Source organism: Amphichorda felina (genome assembly GCF_050947745.1).
Source record: "Amphichorda felina strain 45539 chromosome Unknown scaffold_4, whole genome shotgun sequence".
Taxonomy (NCBI): Eukaryota; Fungi; Ascomycota; class Sordariomycetes; order Hypocreales; family Bionectriaceae; genus Amphichorda; species Amphichorda felina.
In genome coordinates, this window is record NW_028145046.1 from 2,255,115 (window position 1) to 2,268,987 (window position 13,873).

Consider the following 13,873-nt stretch of genomic DNA (forward strand, 5'->3'; position numbering starts at 1 on the left):
CCCTACTCGGCTGGTCTACCGGGTCGAACGGGGGGTTGGATGATACCTATGACTTTGATGAAAGACATGCAGAGGACATATTCGGCACTCTACAGGATACGCCGCCGGAGCCGTCTCCGCAGCAGCAGCTTTCACCAATCAGCCAAGGTTACACCAGCGCAACCTCGCACCCTTCTTTCTTACAGACTGCGAGTAATACCTTGAACCCCGCTGGGATGGAGGCTGGCTATCAACCTTCCCGTACGCATGACAGCCAATTTTCATTACGACGCTCTGTTACCACCACACTGGCCCAGACGACGGCTGCGGACAGCGAGCGTAATAACCAATGTGTTATTGCTTGCTCCCAAATCATCTTCAGCTTGGAGAGGTACCAAGTCGACAAGCTGAAGGTGCTGGATCTTATACTTGGTATTGTCAAGGGGGTCACCAAGAGACTTGACCCTCTTGTCAACGGACAGTTCGAGTTTCCCAGCACTAAATGTCTAGCTCTCTTTGACATTATAATGTACCAACTTGTGGAGATGTTAGAAGCTGGTTGTGCCGACTTCCTCGCCGGTACATCCGATGCCCAGGGGCCTCTTCCCCTGGAACTTGTGGAGCACCGCTTCCACGAACTCGAGTTCAGCGGGTTCGGCATGGGCTTCAAGGATCAGGAACGATTCCGGTCGCAGGTCATACTAGAAGTGCTGCGGCCGGTAATCAAAATAATGCAGAAAGTGCTCTTCATTTCGACGAGTGCGGGGTTAGACAGGGACAATTGTTCTCAGGAGGGGCAAAGCCGTTTGAAAACCCTCGAGGAGAAAATAAAGAACCGGGCGGGGTTTATGAGCCCCGAAAGATGTGGTAGCAGGGCTTCGTAATGAACAAATAGACATATACGTTCTTGTCTTCCTATGGGTCATCTGCGCAGATACTGCGGTTATTTTTTTCATACTATACATGTACTCACGAACAATTCATCAACGTTTAGCAGCGAAGACGCCAGGGGCTACTACTGCTAATCTGTATATGCGTTCATGTTTGAAGACCAAGCCTTGCCGCCATTTGGAACTCTTTCTTCCAGATAGAACGGTACGTTGCCTCCATGGATACGGTTGCGTTGCGCCATGTCTGTCCGATATAGGGGCTACTTCCTGCACCGAAAAGAATATGCTTCCCTGCCCTTTCCTATAGTTTTCCGGCGGTACAGAGCTTGGCTCAAGTCAGATGAAGAGCCTCCGTTCGCATTCCAGTAGCTAGCACGATCAGTGCTGGGACAAATGTTTGCTCGGATAAATGTGTGTTGTCGTGCGTCTCTCGGTTGCTGCACAAGTTCCCACAATCCCATCCCGCGTTGAGCTTCTTGCGGCAATAGGGACCGTCCGAGCACTCTCCTAAAATTGCGCTGCTGAATAACCGACCGCTGTGAGTATTCTTTCCTGCGGGTTGGCGATGGGTATAGTGTGGATGTCTGTCTAGAACCTCACCACCTGTCTCCAGGAATCAGTCTCTTGCGCTGAAGATATAAGCCCAAACTACTACCACAACCGTAGCTTCCGGGAGGGTTACCCCCACAATCACCTGAGCTGCCGTTCCTTGTATCAGGTTGATGAGTCCGATAGGTCGCCCCTTATGGACATGCATACTGCCGTGCCGGTGTCTTGCTAGCGAGGGACCCCCCAACTGCCTCAGCTGCATTGCATATTGGGGGCCTTTGAATGTTACTCTCGGCACTGGGCACCCTGTATTGCTACATTTCCCGCAGTTGGGGGGGGTCACCACGTTCTGGGTTGCATGTAGCTGCAGGACTACGCATCCGTCCGGTGATGGGTGGCCTGTCCTCCCAGAGCTGGATGCCACCGTCTGCTACAAAAGGATTCCCGTGATCAAACACCTCTGCTGATCTAACGCGTCTGCTGCCGCGACCACATCTTATGAAGGAGTCCGGAGGAGGGAAACCCATGGCAAGGTCCAAACTATCCTTCCAGATTTTGATGTCATAGTCTAAAGCACTAATACGGAGTCTTGTAGATGCTCCAGAAGGCATGTGGCTGACAGTGAGCACTAAGTCGTGCCCCTAAGTGCTAGTATATAGGTAGTCAGGGGCTGCCCAGTTGGGGCCTTCAGTGCTAGATATCACTGCTAGAGGGGTTGAACCCCTTGAGTGCTCTTAATACAAGGTTGAAGCGAGCAATTTAGCCTTGTGAATGCACTCCCACTCCGCTCTTATCGGAAATTAGTATCACGTAGTACAATTGTTAGTATAGTATAGTCGCCCCTCCTAATTAATTTATTCAGTTCCTCCTCGACCTCTCGTACCTTCCCCTGGACTAACCCACAGCGGCATAGCCAGACTATCTTCTATTCTCTATTAACTCAAATATAGATATGTATATTTCCCTAATAGCTATAGAGTACGTAGTATTAACTCTAACGAGCGATAAGTCTACTTGATAGGGCCTTATGATAAACTATTCTATTATCGTACGTCCCTTCCGAGGTAGGGGCCTCCCTATCGCATAGCTTGTTAGATTCTTTTATTCTTTTAGGCCTCTCCAATCATCTCATGGCGTCTTTCTTATGACGGTGAGAGCATCACCAACTAACTAAGCTGACCCCTTTGGCGCTCTATTTTCGATTTGAGATCAGCCCATCGTTGTTTCAGCTAACTGACCTAACGTCTCTTTTTTTTCTTCTGACAACAAACAACTCGTGTATCAAAGAGGGGGCACCTTCTCAGTGTATATGAGATCTGCGCAGTATTGTGCGTGAAAGAACAGTGCCAGCTCCAGTCCACGAGAAGTTCGTCAATGAACATAAGGGGCAGCTGGCACCCGCCGACTTCGTCCTTTTCATATTGTGTTTTTCATAATGAGGGGCAAGTGGGGTTGTGCTGAAGGAGTCACTGGGTAGCATACCCCTTACTGACTGTCGCACTCTACTCTAGCTGCGCCTTCTCTCCGTCTCTTTACCTCTACGCAAGCCGGGGGTCATGACGAGAACTTGGTCACCAATCACCACGAACCTTTTGGTTATGTTGAAGCTAAATGTGACGAGCAGGTCTGGTGCCGTGATCATGCCCGCCATCATGTCTGTGCTGTCCTTTGTCGCCGCCTCATTTTCAGTAATGCGAGAGCCATCAACTCCAAACTCGTTGTACGACTAGTAGAACCTAACGATAGCAATAGAGGTGGATACTTTCCAGTATAGTACTACGTCATCGAATATTTCATTGTCGGCAACCATACCAGGTCGAGATGGCTCGGGTTTAGTGGTTCGCCATTTACACCGGCTACCGACTATAAGCGCGCGGCACAGCCGCATCAGAATAAGCCTATTGGCCTAGTAGTGTACGGCGCTTGTTCCGAGCCCCTTTCTCGGGCCGCGTTCGGTGGCCGAAGTCGGTACCCGAAGTCGCTGGCCGGTGGGCTCAGGCATAGGTGATAGGTCAGATAAGCGAAAAGTAGTTCTGCCGCGAAAGACCCGAAAACCATGTGAATGTTTAGGGTAGGTCTAGTGTTATTCCGTTTAGTCTATATGATACTTTATTATTACCAGCATTTTTTTATAGGATTTGATACACGCAAAAGGATTTCGCTAAATGATAGATTTAATGGAGGAAGAAGAAAAGTCCATTAAAAGTACATGATAATCTTTGCATCTTCGCTATTTTGACATAACATTTTTGCGTGAATGGTCTGGGGAGTGTTTGTATAAGGTTGTTGTCATTATCCATTTATTACCATAGTCCTCTTATACCTTGTAAGCCAACTTGAAACCAGAGGGTGGCGCACTGCGCATGCTCGTAACACCCTTCACAACACCTTCCCAACCCCCGGGCATTGACTTTACGGGGTGGGAATTAACAAGGCCGCGGTCCAAAAGTGCTTGGAATACTAGGAACGCCTCGGTACCAAACGCCCGGTCTTCGAGATTGGCCGTGCGAGCATACACACCATCCATGGCAATGTCTTCTCCGAAGATCTGGGTCGCCATGAACCAAGAGGGCTGAATAGTCAGGTTGCGGGCCTTGACCACGGAGTCGCGGAAGGGTTCCAGGGTCACGTAGCGGCCTCCAGCGCGGCCTATGGCACCGTAGCATAGCTGTGTAGTTTCTGCTTCTGCAATGCAGTCAAAGGCGTACTCCAGCTCATTGCCCGTGTACGCACGAATATCGGCTGCGCATGTCGGGCTGCGATAATCAAAGACCTTTTCAGCGCCGTACCGAAGACACAGGTCGAAATTGGCAGGAGAGCTTGTTGCGATTGGGCGAAAGCCGGCACTGTAAAGCGTGAAATAACTGTTAGCAAGCGGCACGCGCAACAGCGGGTTATGCAAACAAGATGAAGCTTACAGCCTGAGCAGTTGTAGAGTCCTGGTCCCTGTAGCTGTGCTGCCACCGCCGACTAGAACAAACTCTCGATCCTTCTCGTCCAGGTCGCTGTTGCCCTTGACAAGCCTCTCCATGCCTCCAGGGATTTTCAGCTCCTTGTAGAGGCCAAAGGTCGAGGTGGCGATTCCGACACCTAGCGTAGCCGCCTCTTCGTCGCTCATGCTGTCTGGGACCTTCACCATGGTGTGGGGTGTGACCTCGATGTAATCCGCAAAAGCGCCCTTCTCTACCGCCAGCTTGTTCTCGCCCTGAACAAGCCCTGCGACACGATCACCCACCGCGAACCGCCCTTCGGCCGCTGCTTTCTCCCCCAGTGCAACGATTGTGCCACAAAAGTCTCCTCCATGCACAGCTCCGGGGGCTGCGCTGTAATCCAGCCCCTTGATGTCGTGAGGATTGAGAGCGACGGCAAGGACTTTCACAATTGCGGTGTCAGGCTCCAGCGCGGGCATCGGACGGTCATTTTGTATCGTCAATTTCCCAACATCTTCGCAGATGATGGCCCTACGGCGCTCGGGAACAGGACGGGGTGATAACGGCAAGCCCATGTTGAAATCGTTTTCTGTTTTCCTGATCAAAATGACAAAATGTTAAATTGGAGGTGGTAATGTGTTGTTGACCAGCGAATCCCAGGAGAGATCTGTCATCGGAATCTATAAACGTGATCACCTTGCTTATAATGCTTCTTAGCGCCAAACACCGAGAAACCCGAGTTTGATGGTGATTCTACGAAGCTATCAGCACTTCGGTGCCCGTGGTGGGACCCGGTGAATTCCAAAGAGGACTGCCAGTCGGGCTGCTACACATCTACACACAGGCCTTGCCTAGTTAGACTGCTCATCAGTGATCGTCGATCTAGGTGCCGTATCGGAGAAGAAACACATAATTTATTCCTATTTTTATTCTTGGTAATCAAAAATCAATCTACTATACCCCTAGCATATTCCGCTTATATCTTCTGTGTATACCTAAGCCTGTCTGGTTTCATATATTGATACGTATTCGGGCACCGAAATATTGACGCTCGGGTGCCGCACCAAGAAGCCCCGCAGACTTGGATTCCAAGACCACCATGCGTGGTATAGTCTCTAACCGCCATGCTGTATCCTATCGACACGTTTGGTCTACCGAGCATAACGCTCTGAGGTTTGTTACTTTCCACTGTTCTACCTGAGGCTACACTGTCCCAAGTATAGGCTACCTTTTGTGCGGCTCTTTTTGTGCCGAGCCCGAGCATTGGACACTGTTCCCTTCTGAACCCGCTCCCTCTCCGTGATGTCGCCAGAAGGAGATGATAATGTGGCGTCTCCAGTGCCGAGCGAAGACAGAAATGGATCGTCCTCGACAGTCACACCATTGTCTTTGCAACCACAGGCTCACTTGAGAGAGGAACGGCCCTCGGGATCCAGGCCATTGCCTGTACAATCCTGGGCCGGCTTAGAAGATGAACCGTCCTCGAGGGCTAGGCCTTTGTCTTTAACATCATCGGGGGCCCATCGAGCAAAAAGGGGGTCTAGAACAGGAAGTTCCGATACAACTCTCTCACGTGGTGCTGAGAACGACTACAGCGCACACCTCCACCAAGGCGACCTTGAGCTTGAGCAAGATGCCGGACATTTTCATTTTGATAAAGATACAGATGCAGAGGGAGAGAGGTCTAAAGCAGAAGAGAAGGAACAGCCTCGAGAGGCAGCCGACGGCCGCAAGAGCTATGTCGAGGCTCGCAAATCACAGGGCGCTCACGCCGGCGAAAATGCGGATCTCGAAAAAGCCAACGGTATACTTCCCTTGAGCCGACAGCCAACAAGAAAATCCACGGGCTCACAGCGCCGCAAGGATCCGAACATGGTGAGTAGATCTCAGGCGAACAGGAGCTGGTTCGTAGGACCATGTCTTGCCATCTTACGTCCAAAGAGTCGAGACGCTGCCAAACCTCAACTATCCACCGAGGTAGAAGTTTAGCAAAAGACTCCCATACTTGCTGAACTTCACTTCATTTCACAGAGACTATATGCTAACCCAGAAACACCAAGGTATCTTGGATAGGGCCGACTGATCCCGAGAATCCAAAGAACTGGGCATCGAGGCGGAAATGGACAACAGTATTGGTCGTGTCGTCCTTCACCTTTATCTCGCCCGTCTCGTCCACGATGGTCGCCCCAGCCTTACCAACGCTAAAGCAAGACCTAAATGTCAGTGGAGATGTTCTAGTACAGATGATGCTCTCGATCTTCATTCTGGCCTATGCGGTTGGCCCGCTGTTCCTAGGTCCTCTTAGCGAAATGTACGGGCGGGTTCCCGTGCTGCAACTGGCAAGCTTGTTCTTCCTCGTCTTCAATACAGCCTGCGGCTTTGCACAGAGTAGCAAGCAGATGCTTGCGTTTAGGTTTCTCTCGGGCTTAGGCGGGTCAGCGCCTCTAGCGATCGGAGGTGGAGTTTTGGTAAGACTGAAGCATGAAATGCCTTCGTCTGGCCTGAGCTAATTAGAGTGTCGTCTTTACAGGCCGACTTGTTTCCCCCAGAGAAAAGAGGCCAAGCCATTGCCATTCACTCCCTTGCGCCTTTGATTGGGCCCGCTGTTGGACCTATTGCTGGTGGCTTCATTACTGGAAACACGACCTGGAGATGGGTCTTTTGGTCCGTCTCGTTGGCCGACGTGTTGGTTCAGGTATGCGGAATCTTCCTCCTGCGGGAGACATGGGCACCCAAGCTACTCGAAAACAAAGTGAAGAAGCTACGGAAGAGTACTGGGAATGATCAATTATATCCAGCAGCTACCACCAACGAAAATACTCGGCAGAAACTGGAAAAAAGCCTTGTGCGGCCTTTCCGACTCATGTTCACGCAGCCCATCGTTATCTGCGCAGCCTTATACATGGCCTACCTTTACGGCCTCATATATCTGGTCATATCTTCCTTTTCAGCACTGTACACTTCACCGGATTATGGCCAACCTGTCCAAATCGCCGGCTTACACTACATCGCTCTAGCCATTGGGTGCTTCGTTGGCTCTCAACTTACCGCTCGCTTCAATCAAGTGATACATCGCCGCCAAAAGATCAAGAACAATGGCAAGGTGTTCCCAGAGTTCCGCGTGCCGGTTTTGATTCCCTGCGCCATTCTGCTACCTATTGGCTTCTTCTGGTATGGATGGTCTGCCCAGAAAGCAGTGTTCTGGGTCATGCCGGTAATAACAAACCCCCACATCTCCGCCTGGCAATGCTTGCTCACGTTAAACGACACAGGATATTGGTGCGATGATCTTAGCAGGGGCGACTATGTCGGGCTATCAGGGCATGCAATCATACATCATAGACTCTTACCCGACCTATGCTGCTTCAGCAGTCGCCGCCATTTCCATGCTCCGGAGTTTGGCGGGGTTTGCACTCCCGCTCTGTGCTCCCTTGCTGTATCAAAGCTTAGGTCAAGGATGGGGAAACTCGTTGCTCGCGTTCATTGCCATAGCAATTGGCGTACCTGCGCCGTGGGTTTTCTGGCGTTATGGGGCGAGACTGAGGGCCAAGTCCCAGTTTGCGGCTGGTTGATAAGGAAGACTTAACGGAATAAGACTATAGGGTTACACTAGACTTAAATCCGTATATGTTATGCCCTTGCCGGGTTCTGCGGCCTCTATATCAATATAAAACGGTATCATGATGCTAATTGCCTGTATATGACTGTTAGCCTAGACTAGTTATAGAGTAGGTAGAACAAGAGTCGGTTTGTGTTTGCACGGACACTAGGGCGTGATATTGAGAAAGGGTCTCGTCACTCAGTCGAGTGCTGAAGTCTGAAGCGGCAAGGTAACTTGAGCGTTAATTGTTTTATTCATAACTAGAGAGCTAAAAAAAAAAATGAAATAGCTATGGTCATCCTGGGGCTTGTGTACTCAGTAGTCCATAGTTGTGCTTGTCTACGATAAAGGGTGTCTCTCTAGGTAGCACCGGAAGCTTGAATCCCCTTATGATGCTGGAGCGATGGGGGAGACGTGATCTAGTCTGGGAATCTCGGCTAAACTGTTGGTCTAGTCTGATCCAGTCAGACGGACTAAATTTGGGAAGTTTGCATAGACCGGAATTTGATAATATAGCGGCATCCCTTATGGACGTCTTATAGTCGGCAGTTAGAGCCTCTGTTCAATAGGAGTGCAAGGGAGGACCAGGAGCATTTTAGTACTTCTATCATCAGAAGGAGACCCCATTAACTTGTTTAGGCTATATACTGTTTGTCAGTCTGTGTACTTGCCAAGGATAAGTAAACAGGGCGTTAAGCGGTCTAACATTGAAAAATTTAAACAATCACTTCTAAGGGTTGAAGCTTACACTATACAGTCGTGGGCTCGATGCACTACCCAGAAACAAGCAATACAAGTCTCCATCTACCCAGTCCGATGGAGGACGAAAAGACAAGGGACTGAAGGAAGACAATGAGAAAATATAGGCAGTGTTGTTTGGTGTGAATATATATATGTATAGTTGAGTGCATGTATAATATAAGTAGCAAATTATCCATACCTACTAATCGTGCTCATGCATTATACAACGGCTCATCTTGGTGTCTCCTTTTTCTTCGCAGCTCACTTACAGCGGCTCAATAGACTCCAACCAAGTAGTGATATAATCATCGTGAGCATACATCATATCATATCTTTGATCATCGGCTTCGGCACCACCGCCACCACCGTACCCATAATAGTCGTCCTTAGTCGCCAGTAGTTCAGGGCGACCTGCACCTCCAGCCATTGCAACAGTATTGATAACCACCCACCGTAATTCGATCATGCGGATAAACATAGGAGCCTCTTCAGATTCCATGGATACCCTAAAGAGATCACCTGCGCAAACCTCGATACCCTTTTTGGCGTTATAACTTCCCGGGGAGTTGTACTGAAGCCTCTTGTGGAGTCGAGCATGAGGTCCCCAGACGACATAATCCGTCGGAATCAGTGGGTTATATTTGGCAGGGACCGCCATAGAGTGGAACTGTAGAACAACTTTCGTTTGTCCCTTGATATCTCCCTCTTCCTGGCCGAGATACTTGAAGGTCCAGAGACCCTGCGCCCAAGAAAAATGGAGCTTGTTGTCGAGGCAGATCATATTCCATCTCTTATCCAAGAAGCCGAGGCTATCTCCAAGATCTCTCATAAGCTGCTCATATCTTGAGTTGCTGAAAAAGAGTCGTAGAGTCTGCAAGTGCTTAGAAGCGCTGGCCTGGTTCGCCCGTGATTTGGACCAAGAAAATGGGACAATATGACAGACCACAAGTCCGGTCGATTCGGTAACAATGGACCGATTGTGATCTCTGTCCAGACATTTCTTCCTCTCAGCTTCACTACGCGGAACCTCCGCGTCCTCGTAGTTCTCTCTGGGACTGCGGTTCGGACGGAAAACGGGTGAGAGGCACGGACTCTTGGCTGATGCTCCCACACCAAATCCGGCTTCCTCATCATCAGCAAAGAAATAATGGGTAGCGAAATGTATATCACGTAGGACGAGGACAACCGCCTCTTTGTAAAAACCTGTGAGCCCATAGACCTCAGGGTTCTCGGAATCATGGCCACGGGGCTCAAGTAACCTGACGATGCCACGCAACCGACTTGTAGGCATTTGCATCAGGGCCGCGAGGCCAACATTCGTTAGGCGAAAGTTGTGGAAAGAAGTTTGTTTGCGGACCAATCCCTCGATCTTCTTGGCTAGAGCGATATGGGCCTCGTACACAGCGTGTGGGCCCGCCGCAGGTGGATGCAGCATGCTGGTGGCAGGCCTCGATGAGTCTTCAAATAGCATGTCTGGTTCTTCGGCTTGCATATTGGAGGACATTCTCGGCTCGTTACTCTTTGTTGTGGATTTCTTCGTTGACGAGATAGAGGTAGAAGAGCGAGTCGGAAGAAGGGGGGATTTGTTATTATGCCAGGTTGTTGACACGTAGGTATTGGAACTTACTTCAAACCAAGGAGAACGTTCACCTGAGTTAACCCTAACTCAATATTGCAGAAATATTGCCTCGTGACTTCGCCTAGGGTCGATTTTTGCTACCCCATTTCTCTTGATTTTGTATTATATATATACGCTTTGCGCATGAGCGCCTAACTTGAAGTTTAACTAATATTAGTATCAGGATACACGTAAGGCTTTGGCCGTGTACACAAACCTCTAGTATAAGCAACGACCCGAGGCACCTGGGAATTCGCTATAAATACCAACTAGTATTAGGCATTAGATCGCCAAGCCGATTCGCGACCAGGGGACTCGGGCCTCCACACGTGGGCGACCGGTGCCAAGCTATCTGTACCAGGCGACGAATTCGTACTCCCAGTAGTACTCATAGATGCTACAATCCTCAAGGCCAGAGACGCTCAAGCAATTGATAAAATTCTGAGATTCGGCAAGCTACGCACTATCGCATAGTGTAAATACATGCACTGCTACTCCTGATATCACGGGTGAACATGAGAGGAATTATGGATACTACCTACTGTTAGGATATACGATGAATCTTCTATCAGGTATACAGAAAGTATCCTACCAAATATGTGATAAATAGCTCGCTGAATGCGAGGAATATTTACGAATACCATATCCGTACACACGATGCATAGCAAAGTCCTTTTATTTTCTGGCCCCTACACTGTGCCCTGGTGCTGTGCAGTGCTGAATCGTGATCTTCCAAAAACGCAGCCTCTGAGGTCATGGCCCGGTTGGCGTCCATACTGGTGGGCATTATTAGTGGGCTTTAGTAGCCCGTGTTCCCGCCATGCTTTTCCCACCAGTGGGTCCCCCCTGAGGCTGAGCCAGTGAGTTTGCTGTTTCAAGTTTGGCGTCCGTCTGACGGCCACTGTGATTGGCCCACCTGACCCAGGAGGCGCGGCAAGCACGACCCGTAGTTGCTACCTGTAACCTGGCAGGGGGTCGGTGTCACTGACACGATCTCTTGGCCATGCACAATCGCGACTTCAGCCAAGTTGCCGCCCTTCCGAGATGCCGCTGGGGGCGGGCCAAACTTGGCGACTTGGCAACACCCAGATTGACCCCCAGTGTCAGCACTGGCTGACGACGCACATCCCAACGTCGCCTTGCAGTGGCCTCTGCCTCTGAACAATTGAAGAGGGAGAGGAAAACAAATACCACTCGAGAGCAAATGAGACATGGATGGGCCTCTCGTCCGTCAAACACGCATTCTTTGGACACCCACCATGTGTGGAGCAAGAGGGTGTGATGTGGGCGAATGACGGAGGACGGCGGCACTTCTGAGGAGCCTCCAACAGGCGCGGATACGGAGATCGTCTGATTCGTCTCAAGTACTTTGTTGCGCCTGGCAGACCAGAGGGAACTAAACCTGTTGACGTGATCAACCTGTTTGACACTGTCCCGTACCTCGTGTCGCCGGCGCTCCTTTCCATTCCTCCCTTGTCTCTCCATCACCGCTTTGATACCCGTGACCTGTCCATAGCGCTGGCCTGTCTTTTCAATGTGAACGCCAGCCAGGCAGCATATTTCTCTCGCTATCCCTAGCCCATCGACGTCATTCGTTTACCCTTTCGTGGGCCACGGAACGTTCTTCACGACGCCTAGACTTTGCCCTCCCTTTAACACACGTGGCCAACGGCCTCTGGCCTTCGGAACACCATCGCCAAGGGTTCCCATCTTTCCCTGCGTGACCCTTTTTTTTTCCTATTCTCTCACTAAGGGCATCCCGCTCGTTACTCTTCACTCTTCACCATGAAGTTTTCCTGGGTCCTCGCCCAGCTTGGCCTGGTCGCCACTATGGCGAGTGCTCTTGATATTGACCCGGAGGACAAGAGTACGTCGCATTGTCGTCCCACCGCTTTTCATGTCCTCGAAATCTAACGCGAGGACCCAGATTCTATCAAGGAAGCCGCCAGCACAGTCGCATACGGCTTGCTGCGTTATTACTCTGGGAATGAAACTGGCGACGTCCCCGGCAACTTGCCTGCGCCATACTACTGTGAGTGCTCTTGTTAGGACATAGCAAAAAAAAAAACACATATCTGACCATTCGTCCGCACTACGCAGGGTGGGTATGCGGAGGCATGCTAGGACATCTCGTCGACTACTGGCACTACACCGGCGACGACACATACAACGACCTAGTGAAGCAGGCCCTGATGCACCAGGTCGGCGAGGACAAGGACTACATGCCAGCGAACCAGACCAGGCAGCTGGGCAACGACGATCAGGGCTACTGGGCCATGACAGCCATGACGGCCGCCGAACGCATCTTCCCCGACCCCCCCAAGGACCACCCGCAGTGGCTCGCTCTCGTCCAGGCCGTCTTCAACGAGTTCGTCGGCCGCTGGGACACCCAGCACTGCGATGGCGGGCTCCGGTGGCAGATCTTCAACTTCAACAGCGGCTGGCAGTACAAGAACTCGGTGTCCAACGGGTGCTTCTTCAATCTTGCGGCACGGCTGGCGCGCTATACCGGCAACGATACCTACGCCGACTGGGCCAGCAAGGTGTGGGACTGGGAGGTCAAGACAAAGCTCATCAGCGAGGAGGAATGGGCCGTCAAGGACGGCGTCACCATCCAAGACGACAATTCTCCGTGCTACAACGATCTCGACTCCAACGAGTGGAGCTACAACTCGGGCACATTCCTACTCGGTGCGGCTGCCCTATATGACTTTACCAGCGACGAGAAGTGGAAGAAGCGCGCGACAGGCCTCCTTGATCACGGCCTCTCCAAGTTCGTCCAGAAGCAGGTCGTCTACGAGCAGTACTGCGAGGCCGCCGAGGTCTGCGACGACGATCAGCGCACATTCAAGGGGTATTTCCTCCGGTCGCTCTCTACAGCGGCCCAGATCATCCCCGAATTCAAGGACAAGATCCAGCCAGTCATGAAGGCATCGGCCAAGGCCGCCGCCGTATCGTGCTCGGGAGAGAATTCACCGCCCGAGCCAAACCATCCTCCGTTCAATGGCCAACCGGGCACGTCGTGCGGCTTCCGGTGGGTGCCCCAGGGCAACGACGGCACATCGGGCGTGCCGCAGCAGATGAACGCCCTGGCGGCTCTCATCTACGCGCTCGACGCCAAGAAGCCCGTCTCCAAGGACACGGGTGGCACGTCCAAGGGAGACCCCAACGCCGGCATCTCGGACAAGGAGAAGACGAAGACGTTTGACCCCATCACCATAGGCGACAGGGTGGGCGCTGGGTTCCTGACGACACTGGCGCTAGCGGGGGTCGTTGGCGGGTGCTCGTTCCTCATAATATAAAGATAGGCGGGAAATGTAGGATTCCATGTGACGATAATGGTTTTTGGTTAAAATTTTTCTCCTGTCTGATATTGATGCAACGGCAATTTTATTCACTACTTTAAAGGTTCTTGTTGACAAAGTGAGCTGGGGAGATTCATCCTTCCATAAAGGAAAAGTGGTAAAAGTGAGTAAAAAGTGCATGTGCGAAAATTACCCAAGGTACCTAGACATTTCGACTCTGGTAATGTAGGTATTCGTAGGTGGTCTGGGAAGGAGTGAGG

General features: G+C 51.1%; 2 protein-coding genes across 2 annotated transcripts; one reads left to right on the top strand and one right to left on the bottom strand.

The window, feature by feature from the left end:
• Positions 1-3,735: 3,735 nt before the first annotated feature.
• Positions 3,736-4,923, bottom strand: ACO1O0_004493 (zinc-binding alcohol dehydrogenase family protein; the record flags this gene model as incomplete). Its single annotated transcript, XM_083193932.1, has 2 exons — positions 3,736-4,264; positions 4,337-4,923. 2 exons carry the CDS (start codon positions 4,921-4,923, stop codon positions 3,736-3,738), a joined length of 1,116 nt encoding a protein of 371 aa, XP_083050880.1.
• A 7,170-nt stretch (positions 4,924-12,093) lies between these two features.
• Positions 12,094-13,610, top strand: DFG5_1 (glycoside hydrolase family 76 protein; the record flags this gene model as incomplete). Its single annotated transcript, XM_083193933.1, has 3 exons — positions 12,094-12,175; positions 12,236-12,340; positions 12,409-13,610. 3 exons carry the CDS (start codon positions 12,094-12,096, stop codon positions 13,608-13,610), a joined length of 1,389 nt encoding a protein of 462 aa, XP_083050881.1.
• Positions 13,611-13,873: the final 263 nt, after the last annotated feature.